General features: G+C 39.6%; 2 protein-coding genes across 3 annotated transcripts in view; one reads left to right on the forward strand and one right to left on the reverse strand.

Moving 5' to 3' along the window:
* Window positions 1–1,427: 1,427 nt before the first annotated feature.
* TFB2M (transcription factor B2, mitochondrial) lies at window positions 1,428–18,537 on the reverse strand. Of its 2 annotated transcripts, XM_081324440.1 has the most exons (8): window positions 18,022–18,537; window positions 14,638–14,726; window positions 13,638–13,788; window positions 12,745–12,893; window positions 10,435–10,524; window positions 9,604–9,663; window positions 7,256–7,398; window positions 1,428–4,819 (listed from the first exon to the last, which is right to left on the reverse strand). In XM_081324440.1, exons 1-8 carry the CDS (start codon window positions 18,335–18,337, stop codon window positions 4,633–4,635), a joined length of 1,185 nt encoding a protein of 394 aa, XP_081180566.1. In that variant the 5' UTR covers window positions 18,338–18,537; the 3' UTR covers window positions 1,428–4,632. The 2 variants fall into 2 exon arrangements, with proteins under 2 accessions (XP_081180566.1, XP_081180567.1); XM_081324441.1 differs by lacking the exon at window positions 9,604–9,663.
* Window positions 18,538–18,661: 124 nt separating this feature from the next.
* The window catches only part of CNST (consortin, connexin sorting protein), a 34,840-nt gene continuing 33,993 nt past the window's right edge, over window positions 18,662–19,508 (forward strand). Inside the window, exon 1 of the mRNA XM_081329684.1 lies at window positions 18,662–18,857. The gene's annotated coding sequence lies outside the window, so the exon portion shown is untranslated. The remainder of the gene's footprint in view (window positions 18,858–19,508) is intronic.

A 19,508-nucleotide genomic window follows, 5' to 3' on the forward strand; every position in this document is an offset into this window, starting at 1 on the left:
ACCCAATTACCTTTTTGTTTTAGTTAATATCTGCCTTATTTGCATCTGTCCTGAAACAATCCAAATTTAATTATTTTTATTTTAATTGCTAAAGTTTTATGGAAACTAACAGAAGAGCCAAAGAAGTAGCAAGCATTACAATAGGTTTTAGACATCGAAATGACTCAATTACCAGCATTTTCTTTAATTTAAATCAGAGCTAAAGAAACCTAAGAATCTGAGAACTGGACATCTCTCCAAGCCACTCATTTTTTGGTCCCAAGACTCACTCTGATGCTTTCTGGAAATAGCAACATTGGTTTTCTCCCAAACACACAAATAAATCCCCCCAATTAGAATTAAGGAGAAAAAGAATTTTCTCCCAGAGCCAGGAAAATTTAGACATCCCATCCATTATGCACTTTTATCTTCACCTAGTTCAGCCTTTACTTTCTCAAAAGCACAGACTGTAGTTAGCAAATGTGGCCATCTCTAAATAAAATGGTATTCATTGATGATGATGATAACTTTATTGTCACTTTGAATGTACACCAATCGGCATACATCAAAATGAAATTTCGTTTCATACAGCTCTCAAAGGGTCACCACCTCCGATATATACTCCTTGTTCGTGGCCCGCTCAAATTTCACATTGTCCATTTTAGTCTAGGGAGTGAACGATGGCAAACAGGACAGATGGAAATGGGGCTCCATGTGGATTAGCCCTCATATTCGCTTGTATTCTGACAACCTCGCCTTCTTTCCTTTTTCTGATCCTGACTCTTCCACCTTTTCCTTAAAGAGGCCTTGCTTCTTTTCACCCCTGGAGCACGCTGCTGCCGCCACCAACTCCTCCAAAAGCCTCTCTCTCTTCCTCTGGGCCTGCCGACAGCCTCATCCAGTTCCTTCACTCCATAAGCTCCAGGTTCTCTCCTCCTCTGCCTCCTCTGGAAACAGCCCTGATTTGCAGTAGAATCCATCACTGGGCCAGCAGTCAGATCTTGCTGCTGGTAGAACAAATTCAAACAGCGCCAACGACTTTTAACGGTCTCACCAACAGTTCCAAAACAACTAGAAACTCGCCATGCCAGCAAAGATTGTCGGTCATATGTCGTATGTTACCTTAGTTCCACCATGTTGCTCAAACACATTAAAATCTTCCTGATCATGTGGCCTATAGCCCTTACTATCCCTCCCAAAACTATTCACTTGAGATAGTATGGTCTTATTCATAAGTAACTTATTCATAAGTAACTGTAAGCTGGAATTACGCTAGCAGTTTAATATACTAAACAAAAAGTGATCTTGAATCTGGGACTTTGTACCCAACTTAATTTTCTTATTTAATAAAGTTTATATTATTCTGCTATGGGGAAACACACTGATCATGACAAATCAACCTAATTGTCTTTTTTTATACAGTGACAATTAACCGGAAACAGGCAATGGACAGTTTAACTTGTATTCAACAAAGTCTCCAATAAAATACTAGAAGGCAGCATGGCAAAAGATGAACTGCACTATTATATCATTGGATGAATATTGAGTTGAAGAAGCATACCCATCAAATGTTTATCAAAGGCTTCACATTAAGTTGGAAAGAAAAACTAAGTGGTTACACAAGGACTCCATTCTAGACTTCTGTACCCCTGAACATATAACTTAGGATGAAGGGTTAGAAAATATACCGTATTCAATCTGCATATGACAGAAAGGTAAAAGTAAAAGTAAAAATCTTATAGAGTACAGTAGGTTCAGGAGATAATAACTTGTTAAACTGGAATAAATAGGTAGAAACCAACAAGATAAATTTCAGCAGTGACAAATTCCATGTCTTAAGATTTGGGTAGGAAAAATCAAAAGCATAGTTAAGAATTGCAGGGGACCATACTGGGCATCACTACATGCAAAATGAATTTGAGTGTTTTGATAGGTTAGATGCTGAATATAGGCAACAGCATATAACTGCAAAAAAAGGGCAAATGAATCGTAGGCTACAAAGAGAAATCATTGTTTTCTCTATTTTGCACTGATTTTGATCTCATTTGGAATATTGCATCCAGTTCTAGGCACATTTTAGAAAGGATAGTGATAAACAAATGTATGTCCAAGGAATAGCAAGGGATCAGGAAGGAGGCATTTATGCTGGCAGCTGCTTACCCTGGAGTTGATTACAGGCATCTATCAAGTACAGGTAGTCCTCAACTCACTACAACAGTAATTGGGACTAGAATTTCCTTTAGTAAATGATGTGGTCATAAAGCACAACTGCATCACATAGCAATGGCAATTGCTGTAGTCCTTGTTGCCATCATTAACTAAATCCCAGGTGTTAGATGAGGCAACTTCCTGCCCGATTTCCCCAACCAAAGTCAACTGGGAAAATCACCACAAAGGTTCCAGGTAAGAGGGAGTTGCATGAAGGGTGTGCAAGAGGCACAGCACAGCATGTAGATCAGCAAGAGTGCAAGAGAGATGCTGTGCAGGTCAAGGAGGGTTAGGGAGGGTGTACAAGAGGCACTGTGGGTTGTTGAGGATGCGTGACAGAGCAAGAGTTCATGAGACTGCAGTGCAGATTGGGGTTGATTGGGAAAGGTGCCTGAGAGGCATCATATTGGTTGGGGAAAATGTGCAAGGGTGTGTGTGAGGAAAGCACAGTGAGGGTTGGGGAGTGCTCACAAGGGTGTGTGAGTAATCAGCATGATGTGAGGGCAGAGGCTGGGGGAAGAGTGCACAAGGGTGGGCTTTATCCCAGTGACTCGTGACCTTCCCTGCCATCTTCCCTACTGATTTTATTAGGAAGCTAGCAGGGAAGGCCACAAAAAGTAATTGTGTGATTGTGGGGTGCTTGAAAACTGATTGTTAAGTACAAACAAGTTGTCAAGTGCCCATTTTGGCTAGAGAAAATGTTTGGAACTGTAGCCTCACAAAGGGGAAGGGCTGAAGAAGAGGCCACTCAAAGAAATCCAAAAGGTTAATTCCTCCAGCACTGCCTTCTCACATTGCACGTACTTGCAGTAAAAAGGAAGGAAAATTATTTCTATTTTTTAAATCAAAGCCTCAAAGCGGAAAGAGGGAGAAACCCTAGCAGCCTATAGGGCCCCATAAACTCTACTCTTGTTAGCTAAACTGTTTGCTGAACAAAATGGGATCTGTCCAGGAGCTGTGAAAAGGGCAAAACTAAGGTAAACTACTATTACAACTTCAGGAAGGTTGTAGTCTGTGGATGTTGGAGAAAACAAACAGGCAATCCTTCCTTCCTGGTATAAAAATAAAATTATATATCTTGTTATTTTAGGTGGTCTCTGATATTTGTATCCAACTTTGTGCAAAGTCTACTCTTAGTTTTGCACTATCTTTAAATCAATTGAGCTTCAGACAATATTTATTTGAATCTGTGCTAAGACTTCTGTTGTCCTCAATTTACACCTATTTGTTCAGTGACCATTCAAAGTCACAACAGTGCTGAACACACTGTGTTTATGACCAGTCCTTAAGTTCTGGACATTCCAGCAGTCACATGATTGCAATCTGGGTGCTTGGCAATTGGTTCACACTTATGACCAGTTGCAGCACCCTATGATCATGTGTCACTATTTGTGCCTTCCCAAGAATGTCAATGGATAAGCTGGCTGGGAAGCTTGGATGTCACTGGGATAGGTCTCTCTTGCCCACACACCCTCCCTCAGCCCCTTTCCACTCACTTTATGACTACATCATTTGGGAAATTTCAATCCCAATTGCTGTCCCAAAGGACTGCTTGTATTCCTTTGTGGCTTAGCAGCATAATACTGTACAGTATACAAATGAGATTATATTGTCAAGATTAGCTTGTCCCATACGTAATTCATCCTACTCTGTCATGCAATATGATTGCTCACATACTAATGAAACAATATATATTCCAAATAATTTAGATGTACCCTAAAATAAAATGGAAATTTGTTAGAATAGGCAGTTCCCTAATATTCAACGCTAAAGCAGTTTGTGTGATCTAATTTTAATTTCTAACTTACAAATAAAAAGACCAGTTATTTTGAAAACATACAATTAATTTCTGATGGAATATCAACATGTTTCCTACACTGGAACTACAGTTTTTATCTTCACATACATTTTCCATCTCACCTTGCCCTTTGCCCAATGGATAACCTCTTAAAATTCCCAGGATTTTATAATATAGCCATCTTTAAATGTTACATCAGAAGCAACCTAACGCTATAAAATAGTAAGAAACAACTCTGCTTATTTTATATAGTATAAGTTATGTTTGTCACCTCACAAAGTGGGATATAGTAAAGGCAGAATACAGATTAAATGAATTGTGTTTAAAATTAAACCAAAAATGCCCCCTTCACTCTTTCTTCCATTTTTTTCATTCAGTTATCCTGGTAAAATACTGATTTAGAAAATATCTGTTTTATACAGAACTGGTGGGGTACATAGTAATTTGTTTTCTAATCTTTGCAGTTTCCAAGATACAGCAACTTCAGAGTTGATCATTTAGGATCCATTGTATCTTCCTTGTTTGCATAATTTAAATTTTCTAGAACTGTCATCTTCATAGGGATTAACTTCTTTGTAAAATTTCAAGGTGTGTGGTTCTAAATATTTCAATTTAGAAAAAACATTATAAATTAAATAGTCTTCATTTTAAAGAATTGCGCTATCATCTGCCAATAAATCGGCGTCACAGAACAAATTTCGATCAATTCGATTAGACTGTTCCATACGTTCAAAGAGAGATTTGTATGTTTCTGGGTATAAACCACCAGCTGTAACATCTTCTGGAATCTCCAACTCGGTCAACAAATTCTTTGCATTCTGATAAGTCCATAAACTGGAAAACAATGGAAAAATTAGATATAATTTAATAGATAAAGATGAAGTGGGCTCAATATGTTCTTAAAATCTTGCCTCCAAATATGATACCCAAAAGTACCAGTATGCTTGCAAATATCTGCCTTAGCGATTGCCTAACTCAGGGGTCCCCAAACCCCAGTCCATGGACCAGTAATGGGCTGCAGCATGCCAGCAACTGCTCTGCACAAACAAGCAAAGCCCCATCCACAGGATGCAGGCGGCACACAAACCTTGCACCTTCCGGTCCGCAGAAAAACCTCTCTCCACAGAACTGGTCCCTGGTGCCCAAAAGGTTGGGGACCTCTGGCCTAACTGGCTTGCCTGATTCTATTTAGAATATTTTAATTTTTTTAAAAAATAAACAGGAATCCAACTTGATCTTAAATAAAACATCAGTTTCATGTATTATACTTACTGGCAAGAACTTTTTTGAATTCCACCATAGATTTAGACACAATTTTTGGCAAGAAAAACTTCAGCCAATGCTTGTTCCCTACCCTTCCACCCTGGAGCATATGAGCACATTTCCAAAAATACGTTAAAATAATAAAAAGCATCTTGGGAGTTAGGGTGATAGTGGGGAACAATTTAATTTCCTTTTAGCAAAGGGATGTTCTGTCACTGGCTCTGTTAATCATAAGCATACTGTTAGGCATACAGGTAATCCTTGAGTTATGATCATAATGGGACCTGGAATTCCACAAGCAGCCATCTTTCTAGCAACATGGAACCAAGAGGATTTCTCCTTGCATACATTTGCCTCCCCCCCCCAGCTTTAGCGGTGATGGAAGGACAGGACACTGACAAAGCTGGTATGCTAATGCCTTAGAAAGGAAAGGCTAGGGTTGGTGAGGAAAGGAAAGCCAAAAGCTTCACCAGCATCTTGGAAAAAGACGACTCCTTGTGGAATTCTGTCACATGGCCCAGCAAGAAGTGTCCTGTTCTCCTTCCATCACACAACCTCTTGAGCTCTGGAGATCTCAGAAAAGTAGTGAGCAATCGGTAATGTGGGCAGGCAGGAACATGTGGAACCCAGGGGACCAGCAAAGCAGACTCAGTGCCTGTGGGGATCTGATGGGACAGGATGGGAGGGAAATAGATGGAGGGGGGGTTGGAGCATCTCTGTGGTCGGTCATAAGGGTGAACAACCCCAGGGATGTTTCAACAGACGTAACTTTGGAAATGGGTTGTAAGTACCTTTTGGGGAGGGGTGGGGGCACAGAAGGTTGTCGTAACTTTGAACTATCACTAAGTGATCTGTTATAAGTTGAGGATTACCAGTATTCTAAAATTTTCCAAATTCCTATTTGTTCTATAATGTTGGGATAGTGTAATAAAATATAAAAATATACATGATTTTGTACATTTTAAAAAAGCCAAAACATGTCTAAATAGATGATAGATAGATAGATGATAGATAGATAGATAGATAGATAGATAGATAGATAGATAGATAGATAGATAGATAGATAGATAGATAGATAGATACTATTGAGTTTTCATGCATTTAAACCCAAAATTTAATATGAGCTTCATTTGGTTTCTCTTTCACTGACAAAAACTAAGTCAAACTTCCTATACAGCTTGAGTTTACTGCAACATTTCCAGAACATTTACAGCAAAATTCATACTGTTCAAGCATAATGGAATTATCAATAATTCCATTTCCTTTTTGCAGAATGCAACTGTATCTCCTTTGCCTCCACAAATTTACTGTCCTGTTGCCTGTTTTATGCAATTTTTCCTCCGTAAAAAACTTGAGAGCCCTTTTTGAATTCCAGCACTGAAAAGTATCTTCTATGTTTCTTCCTTCTAGCTGTCAATCGTATCCATAACAAGCTTTCTACTTTGATACATTAACTTCACTATGTACCATACTGTCAAAATAAAATATATTCTATGGAGTCCTTGGTGTTCTCTGAGTTTGGTTGCTCGCTTTCATTACTGAACTAGCTAACATCAATATCAGTGAGTGTGAGGTTTACTGCCTGTTTATAGATAGTAGCTTGCCCTGCCTATGTTGGTGAGAGTGTGGTTTTCTCCTTTATAGTTTCTTGGATTACGGCAGGGATGTCAAACTGCTGGCCTGCGGGCCAAATGCGTCACATCAAAACCGCGGCCACCCCATTGCCGGCAATGGGAAAAAAGTCATGATACGTCGTGACATGTCACGTGATGTCACAAGTTTGACACCTGTGGATTAGGGTATTGTTTTCTGTTGTTTGTCTGGTGTTAATCACTGCTTATCTGGGTGTTGGCTGCTGGAGAGGATGTATCATTACACATGTATAATACATGTGCACATATGTAATGGTAACTATATACCATTTTACTTATTTATGGCATGACACATTGTATTAAACATTAGTCTATCTATGCAGTTTTGCAATTGAGGAAATTTAATTTTACTTACTTCAATTTGTTGATTAGCTTAGCTGAGGCTTTACCAAAACATTGCTTTAACATCATAATAAATATTGCTGAATTAGCAGTTGTCAAGAAGTCTGTAAATAAATCTTTGCGCGGTGTTAATTGTACTAAATACAAGTGTTCATTCTGCAGAAGGTAGAAGAATAAAAAAATCTCAATTTAACAATTAACTCAAATGCATTTTAACCAATATTTTTATAAACTTGATCAGATTAAACTCGTCTGAAAACTTCATTGGGAATTTGGTAAAAGGAATGTCTATGCATATATATTTTATTAATCTATTAATATATGCAGAAAAATGTAAAATAATGGTTCTTTAGTATATTAGCTCTGTTTGTTGGCCTTCAGACACATTCAATTCTTCCCAAGGAGCTAGTATTTCATAATGTATACGCAAAATATATATACAGATCCAAGCAGTCTGGCTTTTTGCAACTGTCAGATGGAAACATTGTCAATACATAGATTTTCTAAGGTCCATCCAAGATTTGCCAATAACCTAGTGTGCCAATAACAACTGGGATCACGATGGCCAGTTTATGCCATAAACTTTCCATTTCAATTTTCAAATCTTGCTAATTTGGGATTTTCTCCAATTCTTTTTCTTCTACTGTACTATCTCCTGGTACTACCACACCAATTATCTATAATTCTTCAGCCACAATTAAATCTGGTGTGTTATGAGCCAAGACTATCAGTTTGCAATGGGAAATGCCAAAATCTACTTATTATGGTTCATTGCACAATCAGGCAGATATTTTGTTTGCATCTGGCATTTTTTAAATCCACCTTTATTATCATAATGGTTTGTCATACAGTTAGCCAGATGTTCAAATTAGATTTGATGTTTTTATACACTTTTCAAGTTCTTCCCAAGGACCTGGGATAGGTAGATGTGGATGTTTGATGGTGTTAAAGATATTGTTCCAGGATGTACAGTAAGTGGTTCTGAGTAAAGCTGCCTTTTGCAATTGAATGATGGTGATTTTGTCAATGCCATTGTTATTATTAAATTTATTTGCCACCCATCTCATGGTTTAAGGTGACTCTAAGCATTATGTTGCCCAATTAACGGAATAACAGAGTTGGAAGGGACCATGGAGGTCTTCTAGTCCAACCCCCTGATCAAGCAGGACACCTTACACTATTCCAAGCCTCTAGTGATGGAGCACCCACAACTTCTGAAGGCAAGCTGTTCCACTGGTTAATTGTTCTGTTAGGAAATTTCTGCTTAGTTCTAGGCTGCTTCTCTCCTTGTTAGATAAGGCTCAGTGTTCAAGTCTGTTGAGATCCATCTGGATCTTGAGCCTATCTTCTGGGAAAACTCCTAGTAATTCTTCCAGATTATATACTGATATGTACATGTGGTCTGTCTTGGATTATGAATATCTTAATTCCCCTTTTCATGGTAATGTACATGACATTTATTGCAAAATTATAGCAAACCATGGAAAGACTGCAATAACAATTCCTAGTAGGAATCCTCCCAACACAGGTAGTCCTCAACTTATGACCGTAACTAAGCCAGGAATTATGGTCATAAATAGTTGTGGTCATAAGTCAAGGCACACACGTGACCAGAAAAAAATGATCTTTCTTGCAGCAATTATTAAGACAAAGCCATAATCACTCATTTGAATGACCTTTTTTTTTTGCTGGCTTCCCTGTAAATTGGAATTATGTTACCGCAGAACATCGTAACCAATTGTAAACATGACCTGCCTGACAAGCAATCACACAATTGGGGGTGGGGGTGGGGTGGCACAACTATTTATGGTTGGGGTGACTTATGGGCCATAAAGCATCTGTTCCATGACTGTCATATCTTCAAACAGTTGTAAAATGATTGGTCTTTAAGTGAGGACTACCTGCATAGGTTTTGATTCATGTAAAAAATACTTTTGAAACTAAAATTTGATGTTAATTAAGTGCAAATAAAAGCTATCTGTTTTTCTCTAAAATAGAATAGACATTCAAATCCATTATTTGGCTTTTTACATACAACTCCTTAAATCAAATTGGGCACAATCACTTTTCAAACCTCTCAATTATGTGTCTGCAGAGGAAGAATTAACTGCATCTTGAACAGCCCCAAATTAATTTGTGGAGTCCTGAGTGGTCTCCGAGTTTCATTGTTTTCTTGCAGATATTTCCTTACCCAAACTAGGTAACTCATCAGTGCTAGCTCAGAGCACCAAGGACTCTTCATTTCAACCCTGAGCTACAAAAATTCTCCTTTAAATTTGTATATTTTTCTTGCACATAAAAGTAATCACCCAGACATTCACATTGCATTTATTTTAGGACTGACAAATATTAAAATCTCACCGCACTATTTGATCTCAAGGACTTTTTCCTTGAAATAGTTAAAAATGAAGAGCAAGGCTCCTAGAAGAGAGGAAACAATGAAAGTTAGTGTAGCTTTAAAATACTACGGCCAAGATATGCAAGAAAGAATGAAGAAGCACTAAAATCAATTATATAAGAAAGAATGAAGAAGCACTAAAATCAATTAACTAAAATCAAGAAGCACTAAAATCAACATTCAGCTTTCTGAATGTTGGCATCCTAAATAGAGATTTTGACAATAGGTTTATACATAGAAGTCCATTTTTTATTATCTTGCTTCCCACAGATTTCAGCAGTAAATTTTCAGGGTACAGCAATCCCCCCCATCATAAATAAAACATAGTGTGATGAGAATAGACAAGAAGACACTTACATTGTTTTGTGTAAGACTAAGAAAATAAGCATTTTGTTATTAACAAAAACAATTTCAGAATTTACATTATAGCAACTTGATAAATGCAGGGAATGATAGCTAAAGTGCTACAAGTCAGTTTCTCTTATATGAGATGTTCTCACTGCATAGCTCGCTGCCTTTGAAAACACTTCAACTAGGTTAAGGGACTTTCCTGAGACACATCTTACTGTAGCATCTCCATACATGAGCACACAAAAAAAGGAGATGAGGTAAGGTGGATATTATAATTTGTCAAGTTCCACATTACTATATAACACTTGAGATGATAAAAATACTGTCTTCACACATCTCACTCTTTTCAATAACATGTCCCAAATTTTTAGTATCAAGTCAGTGATAAATGTGCAAGACAAGGAGGTCTGCGTTATTAATCGCTGCATACACAAAATGCTCACCTTATGCAGAAGATGAATATCACAAGCTGTTTGCCAAAGTACACTTAGTGTCTGGTAATATTTTTTATCTGGAGGTTTTGCAACAAAAACCTGGCAAAGGAGAAGCAGTAATTTTACATTATATTTCTGATTTTATTATGAAAACCTGAATCAACACTTGAAAGCCTCAGTGAGCCAAGAAATGCTAAAAAGTGAATCAAGGTATGCAAGACAGCTTGTTGGAGATTATGCTGGATGTGCCATATGTTGCTTTTGTATATGTGTGTGCCTTAAAATCATTATTGACTTGGCAATTGCCCATACAAGTCCTGCAGTATTCTTGGCAATAGGTGAACCTTATTTTTGCTAATATTTTCCTAGCTTCCTTCTCATAGAAATCTATTACAGTTCCAAAGATACAAAAACTTATCTAGAGTATAATAGTCTAATGATGTCTACATTAGTTATGTAACTGAATTAGCTGAAAATGCAAATATCTGCAAGCTCTAGCAATAAGTCACAGGACATAGTGAAAAACATGGGACTTATGATTAAATTTAAAGAAAAACTAGCTAAAAACAACAGGTAGAGAGCATCCAGTCTTAGAACTGACAACTCAATAGGCCTATGGAGATTCTCAGACATCCTGGTAATGGTTGTCTCACAAGGTGTTGTTTCAAAAGGCAGTGGAACTTTTTTCCTTGAGAAAGACATTTCAATTCTTATCAAAGAAGCTTCTTGGATGAGAAATGAAACGTTCCTCAATGAAAAAACAAAATCCACTTGCCTTTTGAAAAAGCACCTTTGAGATGACCATTCAATATCTTCATTGCTGAAGTCATGAATACCTTCTGCCTTTTAAGAGTTTATTATCAACTCAGCAGTCAAGAAATACACTGCTTCTCTGGCAACTATTAGATTAGCAAAGAACACTCTGGAAAAGATGTTCCGAGAAAGAGGAAATCTAGCAAGGTGGTTGGTAAGAGTCAACATTGATTTGATGGCACATAATCTATCAAATGAATAATCTACGTCTGATGAAAGATTATTTGTATCAGGAAGCTTATTTCATTGTTTTCTTGTCATCATATTTTGCCTTTTATTAAACAGTAGAAACAGAAAAACCAAAAGCTGTGTATATGCATATATAGTTTTGCTATAAAAGTTTCAATAAACTAGTGGACCAGCGAAATGCTGTGGACGTAGTATACTTAGATTTCAGTAAGGCATTTGATAAAGTAGACCACAACCTACTCCTTGGTAAGCTAGAAAAAGGTGCCTATTTCAGCGCAGAAACACCCACTAAAATAAATTGATCATGAAAAATGTTGCCTATTTTTTCTATTTGAATAACACTGAAAATAGAATGGATTTTATTCAGTATCTCACAAAGAGGGTTCATTCCACATGGCAGAAAATGCAGTGAATATAGGGATTTTGCGATTCAGCAGTGTCGGTTACACAGGCCAGGAACACTGCTAGATCTTCCTAAATGTTTCTAAAATATGAAAATCTACATATGATTTATATTTGACTAGAAATCACACTTTCTACTGCCAATGTAAATTAGATTAGGTATAGTTATAACTTATTTCTACATCATCTCTTATCTGAGAATATCTTCAAGATAACTCATAAAAAGTTAAAAGTATTCCTCATTTAACAGCCAACTGTTCAGTTATCATTTGAAGCTATCTATGACAGTGGTGAAAAATGGGTACCAATGACCAATCCTCAAAGCTGCAGTGTCCCCATGGTCACATGACTGAGATTCGGGTGCTTGGTAACCGTCTTGCAATTACGACAACAGAGAATCCCACACATGATCCCCATTTGTGTCCTTCACTGCCAGCTTCCAATAAGAAAAATCAATGGGAAAGGTGGCAGGAGGGTGCAAATGATGATCACAAGAAAACCACATGTAGCTTGCTTTAATGACAGCAACTGGAATTGTTGCAACTGCTGTTGTAAGCCAACACTTTGTGACATTGCGCTTTACGATCACGTGGTTTAGCAACAGTTGTCAGTCCCAGTTACTGTTGGCAAGCAAAGACTATCTGTATAACAACATATTTTTAAATGATACAGTAAAGGCAATATATTACAACAAATCCTAAATTCAAAATTCAAGGAATGAAAGCTGCCTGGATGACTTTGAGCCAGTCACTCTCTTTCAGCCAAACCCATCTCGCAGGATTGTCGCGGGGAAAATAGGAGGAGGGAGGAGCATTATGTTTGTTCACTCCCTTGGGTTATTTATAAAAATAAAAAAGATAGGATAAAAATAAATACAATTTCAAAGTTGACTTACTGCAATTTTTTTATACAAACCTTGTACATTCTTTCACTGACAAACAAGTTCAGTTCTATTCTTCCATAATTAAATATAGAGCTGCATTCATATAAAAAATAAGTATATTTCCAAAGAATGGTCCGTTCTTCTTTTCGGGGGACAATTCCAACCACTTTTAGAGGAATATCTGTTTTTAAAGTCAATCATGATGTTTGAAAATTAGGACAAATAAATCCTAAGTCAGCAATCTAGTATTAAATTAAAAAATTAAAAGCCCTTATAAGTAGAACACCAACCCTGACATTCCCTAAATTCTGCTGAAGACGTTACCTAGTCCTAGCCTACTAGCAAAATGTTTGCAATCCAATCCACAAGCTTGAAGGAACCTTCACCCTCATCCTACACCCAAGGTACAGATTGTCGCCACTATCACAAAATTAAAAATTATTATAAGCACAATAGTTAGCTTCAGCAATATAACTATTAGCATTTGGGACTTTCATCTTCCTAGTTATGTTTTGTTCATGAAAGCCCACTTCTTATTCACATTCAAAAGATTTATTAAAAAGTTCTATTAGAGACTTAGCAAGGAGAAATAGCACCATTTTCACTGGTTATTTTTATATCTACAGACAGCCTTCAAATTTGATAACTTGGAAAGAAATTATGGAATCCTTCCTTAGCATATTTTTTTTAAAGTAAAGTCTTAATAGTTTTCTGCTTCAGCATTTTTAAAAAATATTTTGGACTAATGCGAATATAATTTTAAAAAAGCCATTTTCCTTTTCATGTTATAACTTTTATATTGAAATGATTTAGTTACATGATTCTGTCTGAATGGGAGACACCTCAAATTCAAAAGATCAAGAAAAAGTGAATGTACAATTTAAATTTGTCAGGTTACAATAAACATACATGTATAGTAATTTACCTGATTTCCAAGGAACTTCGGAGATTCTCAATTTGTTAAAAAGTGTCTCAGAACATAATTCACCCTTCAAAAATGCATTTGGATTACCATCCAATTTTATGAAGTTGGAATGCACTACGTCCAATTGGTTTTCAAATTCTTTCTGTAGAGACTAAATACAAGCATACAATTAGGGGTTAACCAGAACACCTGAAATAGCCTTCCTCTAGGCTATTCTATTCTTGTCAATCACTTTCTCCTTAGACTGTTGGTATCTCTTCAACTATCACTCACACTGACCTGCGACAGAAGTAAAGGAAAGGTCTCCAAAATTTAATATTGAAAGAAATTTTTAAAATTGAATTTGCTGCAGTGGAAATTTACTGAGTGGAGAAACAAGCTTACCAAAGAAACAATGGATGGGAACCAGGAAAGGACAGCATAAAAGGAGGATGTAAGAGAAACATGTAGGCAAAATTATCTGGGTCTTCAGAATGGGAAAAGGAGCTGTAAGTGGAGATAACTAGCAAAACAGGAAAGAACCTATTTTTCTAAGAAGTCAATTAGTCACACCTTGCATAAATTATCTCCTAATTTTAATGTACATGTGATGTATGATTTAGTATGTAGCAGGAAATGTGTAGGAGGCGGTCGGAAAGAGTGTAACCTCATAGTAAGGTTTAAGGTTTAAGGTTTATTAAATTTATATAGTACCTCAAAGAATGGGGAAAGAGGAGGGATGTGGCGGCTGGGACAGGATTATATAAAGAAGGGAATATTTTGGACTGAAACTTTGGAGAGAACCAAGCTTTGATAGCTTCTCTCCCCGCTTATTGCAATAAATGAAACAAAAGGTGTTCACTGTGTCTTGGCTAGTTATTGGTCAGGCGAGATGGCCTCTGGTCACAAAGGAAAGTAGCCAGGAGCACATAGCCATAATCTAGAAATATCAGAAGGGTTTTCCAGCCTTGCTTTAAAATGAAAATGCAGAGATTTATAATGGGATTAAGACAATACCTACCTCTAAGTTAGGAAGAAAGGATTTATTATTCTCTAGAGCTATAACATGGGCTCCAGTATTAAGCAGCTCTCGAGTCAACACTCCAGGACCTAAAAATAGCCATTGTTTAATACTCCATTCTAGAATGTATTCAAAAAGCTCTATTTTTATTTAAAAGAGAGATAGCAACCAAAATAGTCTACTTGAAAGTTGAAAAATGCACATTTATCTATACATCAGGTATTGCCTAATCATAAATAAATAAATAAATAAAAGGAGAGAAGAAACAAATATTGTTCAGCCGCCAATAATGGTATCTGGTTTGGAAAATCCACCTTGATCAAAAAGAGGCAACGCTACAGGTAATCCCCAGGTTATGAGTGTTCACTTAACACTCATTTGAAGTTACATGATAAGTGCCCCCTAGTGTTTACGAGAAAATCCCAAAATTACGAATGTTCCAGCACCACGGCAGTTGTGTGCCCTTATGAACGACTGCAGAGGCTCTGCGACATTCACTCTACCCCCCCCCGCTCCCCACAACTGCTTCCCCTTCCCCCTCCCTTCGTGCCACCCCAGACTCATCTTGAGAAGATCTGTCTCCTCCCTGCCGCAATTTCTGTCACTGCTTGAGTTGCGAGGATGACAAGGAGAAGACTGGTCAGGATTTGGGCTACTGGCCGGTCAGACAAGGAATAGGTTGGGCGAGGTGGGGGCTGGGTGGGGAGGGGAGATCATGGCCGCTCAGGCGGCTGCCACTGCTGCCAGCAGATTGGGCGCAGGTGCAAGGGGACACTCCCCGCAATGCCTGCCTGCTCAGTTGCAGGCTTCGTTCCTGCCTTCAAACTAAGGCAGGCACATGCGAGCGAGCAGTGCACCTGGGCCATGGACAACATTGGTTTCTGCACCTGGACAACTCCGATTTCACGCTTTGCCCCATAGGCAAGCAAACAAAGGAAATGCTCCCCCCCCCAGAATGGAAGCTTCTGGGGGCCATGATCTCTTTTGAACTCGCATGAAAATGCACGAAAAGCATTTCCAAGCTGACTCTCCTCTCCCTCAAAGAGAAAGAAACCACAGCAGAGGTTTGCATGGTATTGAGTCCGGAGCAGCAAGAAGGGAGGGGGAAGCATGTGGTATCTTAGTGGGTCAGGGAGGCCTTGGGGGCCTGTTCCATCACTAAGCCCTCCATGGCCTTTCCCACCCTGAGATACCTCATGTGCACTTAACGAGCCATGTGAGTCTTAATGAGCAGGGAGTGATCTCGTTCGAGATTCACTCCCACAAATTTTCGAGTTACGAATGGAATGGGCAGGCTCCATTACATTCGTAACTTGAGGACTACCTGTGTTTAAAGTGCATTCTATTCCTCTAAGTCAGGGGTGTCAAACTGCCAGCCCACGGGCCGGATAGTCATCCCAAAACCGTGCCCACCCCATTGCTGGCAATGGAGAAAAAGCTCCGATACATTGCACGACGTCACGTGACGCCGCGAGTTTCACACGTCTGCTCCAAGTGGTCACTCCCAATTCAATCTGCTATCAGAGAAATAGCTTTTGTGCCTGTGTCCTCCCAAATATGTGTTCATGAAACCCTAAAATCTGTCATAGTCTGACAACAGTATGAAATAGCTAAATCCTGCTAGCTGTCAGTTCTTTTGCATGAAAGCTAGCAAGATATAGGAGTTTCATGATATTTCAACCACTTTTTCATTTTAATTTTTAGTGCATGCAACAATACCTGAAAAGGTTGGTTGTTTTTTAATGTAACTGAAGGAGCAGTAGAAACAGCTTTTCCAACATAGATAATTTTCTCTATTTTACAATTTTTTAATATTTCCATGAAAGCCAGTTCATGAGATCTGTCAGAACAGGTTTCACATGTCTTTATAACGAAAAAACCTTGTCTTTTCAATAATTGTGTGACGATGCAAGCCACTTAAAATATAATAAGGTTGAAACAAAAATATATTTGTTAGATTAACTATGTATTTCTGGACGGAGATCCCTTCAACTCAATGAAAGTTATGTTCCTGGGAGCTGTTATAAGATTGTAAAGTTACACAGAGGAGATGATTCTTCAAGAAGTACCCAATATGAATTTTTAGTATTATAAAATTATTGTCATTTTAAAAATTATAATCTGTGGAGTTTTGGGATCTTTTTAGCTTGCTTGCTTGTGTTCATTATCCAACTAGGTAACATCAGTGCTTCAGTGATAATGTTTTCTAGTTGGCTAATGAAACGTCTGCAAGCCAAGAAGTTGAAAGAGCACCAAGGCCTCCACAGTCCTATTCTGAGCTATATATATATTTTCTTCTATTGAAAATTATAATCTGCTGCAGGCCGATTGCTACTGCAGCATAACGGTCAAGATACCAAACCTACCAAGCAGTAAATACCTAGAAGATGCCCTTTCTCTAACAGGTATTGCAACAAATCTGGTGAATTCCTCCTCACAGCTTTACGTCAACTTTATTATCATCACATAAATAATAATAATAAACCTTTATTGTCAAAGTACATGTGTACATTGAGATTAGCTGAGCCTCCCCCCCCCTGCTCTCTCCCCCCAACACACAGTGACAACAAACCCTCCATCCTACCACACCATGTGAACCAACTACACCACACACCGGCCTCCCAAGTCAATTCTGCATAAGATTATGTCCCATTTAAAAGCCTAACAGCCCACGGATAAAAGCTATTTTTCAGCCTGTTGGTACGGCTGGCTATATTCCTATATCTCCTACCGCAGGGGTCTTCAAACTTGGCCCTTTTATGACTTGTGGACTTCAACTCCCAGAATTCCTCAGCCAGCTTTGCTGGCTGAGGAATTCTGGGAGTTGAAGTCCACAAGTCATAAAAGGGCCAAGTTTGAAGACCCCTGTCCTACCGGATGGTAGGAGAGTAAAGAGATACGTCCAGGGTGTGAGTCATCCCTGAGAATCTTCCTCACTCTTCCAAGGCAACGAGCCCTGGCGAGGTCATCCAGTGGTGTCAGGGAACAGCCCACAATGTCTTGTGCTGTGCTCACCACCCTCTGTAATACTTTCCTGTCCGCGGCTGTCAGACCAGCATACCAAACCACAATACCATACGAGAGGACGCTCTCTATAGTAGACCGGTAAAAGAGGGTCATTAGCCGTTGTTCTACCCCAGGGGTCTTCAAACTTGGCCCTTTTATGACTTCTGGACTTCAACTCCCAGAATTCCTCAGCCAGCGTGGCTGGCTGAGGAATTCTGGGAGTTGAAGTCCAGAAGTCATAAAAGGGCCAAGTTTGAAGACCCTTGTTTTACCCTGTTCTTCCGCAAGACCCTGAGGAAGTGAAGCCTCTGTTCATCACCTTCGAGGTCACTTGGCTTAACTTTTACCCTAAAAAAGCTCCCCTTCAGTAATGCTCACCTGCCCCGAATTCCATGAGAAAGGTTCTGGACTCCTCAAAATTCATCCCCCTCGTCACCTGAGAGGCCACTCTTTGCGCTAATTGGGGGCAGACAATGAATCTTCGATCTGAGGGCGAATCCTGCTCTGCGTTTATGACCATCTGGGCGATTTTAGCTTTCAGAGAAGAAGAGTTTTCCAGGCTGTGGAGCCCGGATGTTACACACTGACCCTTCAGGCCCCGTACCGAGAACCGCAGCCCAGAGTGTAAAGTCGAGGCGGCCAGAGCCAACTGCCGTCCCATGAAGAGAGGGGAAACCAACGCAACGAAAACCATCTTCACGCTTTAGCGCTGATTTTTTTTTTTTTTTTACAAGGCGAGCGCCGATCCTTACTCACGTGCTGACCTGGCAGAACTCGACGGAGAGCACAGTTTGCACCCGGACAATTTTAGCGTTCGGAGCGCCTCCGGCGGTTCCGCTTCCTCCGAGCGCTCTGTTCCCGCGGTCGGCATTCTAGCCTTCTGTTTTCATGGCACGGTCCTCTCTAGGCATCTGGCACTCGGTGGCTCACACCTTTGGCTTCTGCCGCTGTGCCCGGGAGTCCGCCGGCGGGCGTCTGGTTTCTTTGCGTCCCGTTCCTTCTCTCTGGCTTCCCGATCCCGATTTGGCTGTAGCGGAGCCAGCGGCTCGCCGGAACTCTTGCGAGGAGGTGGCCGCAGGCTGAGGTGAGAGGAGGAAAGCGACGAGGCTCCTCTCCCGAGTTTATCGCAGCCCCGGGCGGGCGGCGAGCTGGCAGGAGTGAGGTAGCCGGGGTGTTGCATCTGAAGTCTTGGTGAAGTAGAGCTGGTCCCGGCGGTAAGGGAGATCCAGAAACCGGATCGGATCGTTAGCAGGGTCGGGGGATGGCGCGAGGATCTCTTTCGCCGCTTGGGCGGAGGGGGGAAGCTGGTTATTAGCCCGGCAGGACTAGGAAGAGCCGCCGGATGTTTGCATAAGAAGAAAACATTAGGGTTGAACGTGTCCGATTCGGGTCGTCTTCACCTTCTGCCTTTCCGATCCTGTCTTGTCGGTCTGGTGTTCACTGTGGGTCAAGCCAGTCCTTGTATCTGGGTCGCATTGCGATCGTTTCGCTTATCAACACAGATTTCCTGCTTGGGTTGGCGGGAGAGGGAGAGAGAGAGAGAGACTGGGTTTTTTTCCCCCCCTGCAAGTAGTACTCCAAGAGTAAGGGGCAATCCACTCTGAAGCCTGGCTAAGGCGACTGTCTTATTTATTATACTTGTGATTCATTCTTTGTACAGAGGTCATAAGGACGGCTGTTGTGGGGGTTATTATTATTTGGGCATTAGGGTTTAATTTGTTTTCAATTTCTGTATTTGTGCATTTTGATATTTATGTCACTGTTCACCGCCCTGAGTCCTTAGGGAGAAGGGCGGTATACAAATCAAATAAATAAAATAAAATAATAAATAAATTATCCCAAGATCAGTACAGTATGTCTCCTGT

Source organism: Vipera berus (assembly GCF_964194415.1).
Source record: "Vipera berus genome assembly, chromosome: 1".
NCBI classification, from domain to species: Eukaryota; Metazoa; Chordata; class Lepidosauria; order Squamata; family Viperidae; genus Vipera; species Vipera berus.

Excerpts from the sequence above, each read along its gene's own strand:
- TFB2M (XM_081324440.1), bottom strand. The coding sequence starts at position 18,337 with ATGGTTTTCGTTGCGTTGGTTTCCCCTCTCTTCATGGGACGGCAGTTG. Across the intron at positions 13,789-14,637 it reads CCTTTCTTCCTAACTTAGAG|TCTCTACAGAAAGAATTTGA; the intron begins GTAGGTATTGTC and ends GCTTGTATTTAG. Across the intron at positions 4,820-7,255 it reads AAGCTAATCAACAAATTGAA|TTTATGGACTTATCAGAATG; the intron begins GTAAGTAAAATT and ends ATTGTTTTCCAG.